General features: G+C 35.6%; 1 protein-coding gene across 1 annotated transcript; it reads left to right on the top strand.

The window, feature by feature from the left end:
• Positions 1-610: 610 nt before the first annotated feature.
• Positions 611-1555, top strand: LOC115881255. Its single transcript, XM_030898672.1, has one exon. The coding sequence runs from the start codon at positions 611-613 to the stop codon at positions 1553-1555; it is 945 nt and encodes a 314-aa protein (XP_030754532.1).
• The last annotated feature ends 268 nt before the right edge of the window (positions 1556-1823 follow it).

Raw genomic sequence — 1823 nt, 5'->3', positions numbered from 1 at the left:
TCTTAAAACAATTTTTATATAACCATTAGGTCTAAAGTACTTCCTTTCTGATCTACAGGGTGTTAAATTAAAAAAAATCGATTTTTTTGCTTAACATAAATGGTACACATGGTTTTTTTGCTTAACATAAATGGTACATATGGTTTTTTAAAGAAAATACATTTTTTTCTTGACTGGCCATCCTGTTTCAACAAAATTGATCTTTTGAGTTTTTCTTGTTCATCAAACGGTTGCCGAGAAAAAAATGAATATACTTATTAAGAGCCCGCCTTAAGCCGTTTCCTAACGATTTTTTATTTTTTAGATTAATTAGGAAACACCCTGTATATGCATATCACAGGCAACCAAATAAACTAGTAACCTCTAAAAATTATTTTTCCTACCACTAGCGACATACCGTGTTTTTAGTGAGTACTAAATTATTTTATCAAAATTTCATCATATAAGTTTCCAGGCAATGGTTATGTTCAATGCGTATTTTAACTTTCGCTGACATTTCCCCAGTATCGGACAGTCGCATTGCCCAGTACCGGACAAAAAATAATTGATCGTAATAGGCAGATTATAGCCGTCATTATTACTATTATTTGTTGTTTCAGGCATATTAATCATGCCAAATAAACAAAAGGGAAAGTGGGATGAAACGAGCATGAAAAAGGCTGTGGACCATGTACTGTCAGGGAAATATAGCATTAGGGAGGCAGCGTTCCACTTCTCTGTTCCTAAAAGTTCTTTAGGAGACAGGGTCGCGACTCTCCGAAAAGGAAATGCCGTTAAAATGACACCTGCATTAGGAAGATTTGAAAATACATTTAATGTTGACTTAGAAAATGAACTAGTGGGACACCTTAAGGATTTGGATAATCGTTTTTTACCAGTCAACAAAAAGGAATTTTTAACGTTAGCATATGATCTCGCTGAGCATTTCAAATTACAGCATCAATTTAGTAAAACAAAAAAGACAACAGGAAATAAATTTTATCGTGGGTTTATAAACCGGCATCCAGAATATTTGTTGCGTTCTGCCCAATCAACTAGCCTTCAGAGAGCGCAAGGATTTAACAAGCAACAAGTGGAGGCCTTTTTTGAGAAGCTGGAGAACCTGATGAAGAAATATTCCTTTTCCCCAAGTAGGATTTTTAACTGCGATGAAACCGGCGTGTCTGTGGTACATTCTAACGCACTAAAAGTTTTGTTATTAAAGGGAAAAAAACAGGTCAGCAAACTAACATCTGGTGAAAGAGGGAAAAATATAACTGTAATGCTTTGTATAAATGCTGCAGGAGACCAATTTATACCACCTTTATTTGTTTTTCCAAGGGAAAGAATGGATGTTAAACTTACGAAAGATGCACCGGTTGGAAGCATTTTTGTCGCTCATCCAACTGGATGGATAACCGCCCAAGGATTTTTAAAATTGTTAAATGCATTCGTGGATCGAGTTAATCCGACTGAGGAAAACCCAATTCTTTTAATATTGGACGGCCATAGCACACATAAAGATCTGCAAGTTGCATATAAAAATATGCAAAAGAACACCACGTTCACATCCTAATTTTCCCCCCTCACACGACACACAAAATGCAGTCTTTGGACAGAGCTATTATGAAACCGTTTAAAGGTGCATTTAATGCAGCATGTGAGGTCTGGATGAGCAAATACGGAAGACTAGGCTTAAAAATAACTGTCCAAGAAATCAGTGGTTTAGTTGGAATTGCATTTTCAAAAATTTGTAGAATGGAATTGGCACAATCTGCATTTCAATGTACAGGGATATATCCCTTAAACAAAAATATCTTTACAGAACTAGATTTTCTTCCTGC

Source organism: Sitophilus oryzae, unplaced genomic scaffold (assembly GCF_002938485.1).
Source record: "Sitophilus oryzae breed Bouriz unplaced genomic scaffold, Soryzae_2.0 scaffold_170_pilon_pilon, whole genome shotgun sequence".
Classification (NCBI taxonomy): Eukaryota; Metazoa; Arthropoda; class Insecta; order Coleoptera; family Curculionidae; genus Sitophilus; species Sitophilus oryzae.
The sequence above is the reverse complement of the archived record's forward strand: the minus strand, read 5'-3'. Positions and strand labels throughout refer to the sequence as shown.

What these genes read in the sequence shown, in the direction of transcription:
- LOC115881255 (XM_030898672.1), top strand. Translation starts at nt 611, where the DNA reads ATGCCAAATAAACAAAAGGGAAAGTGGGATGAAACGAGCATGAAAAAG.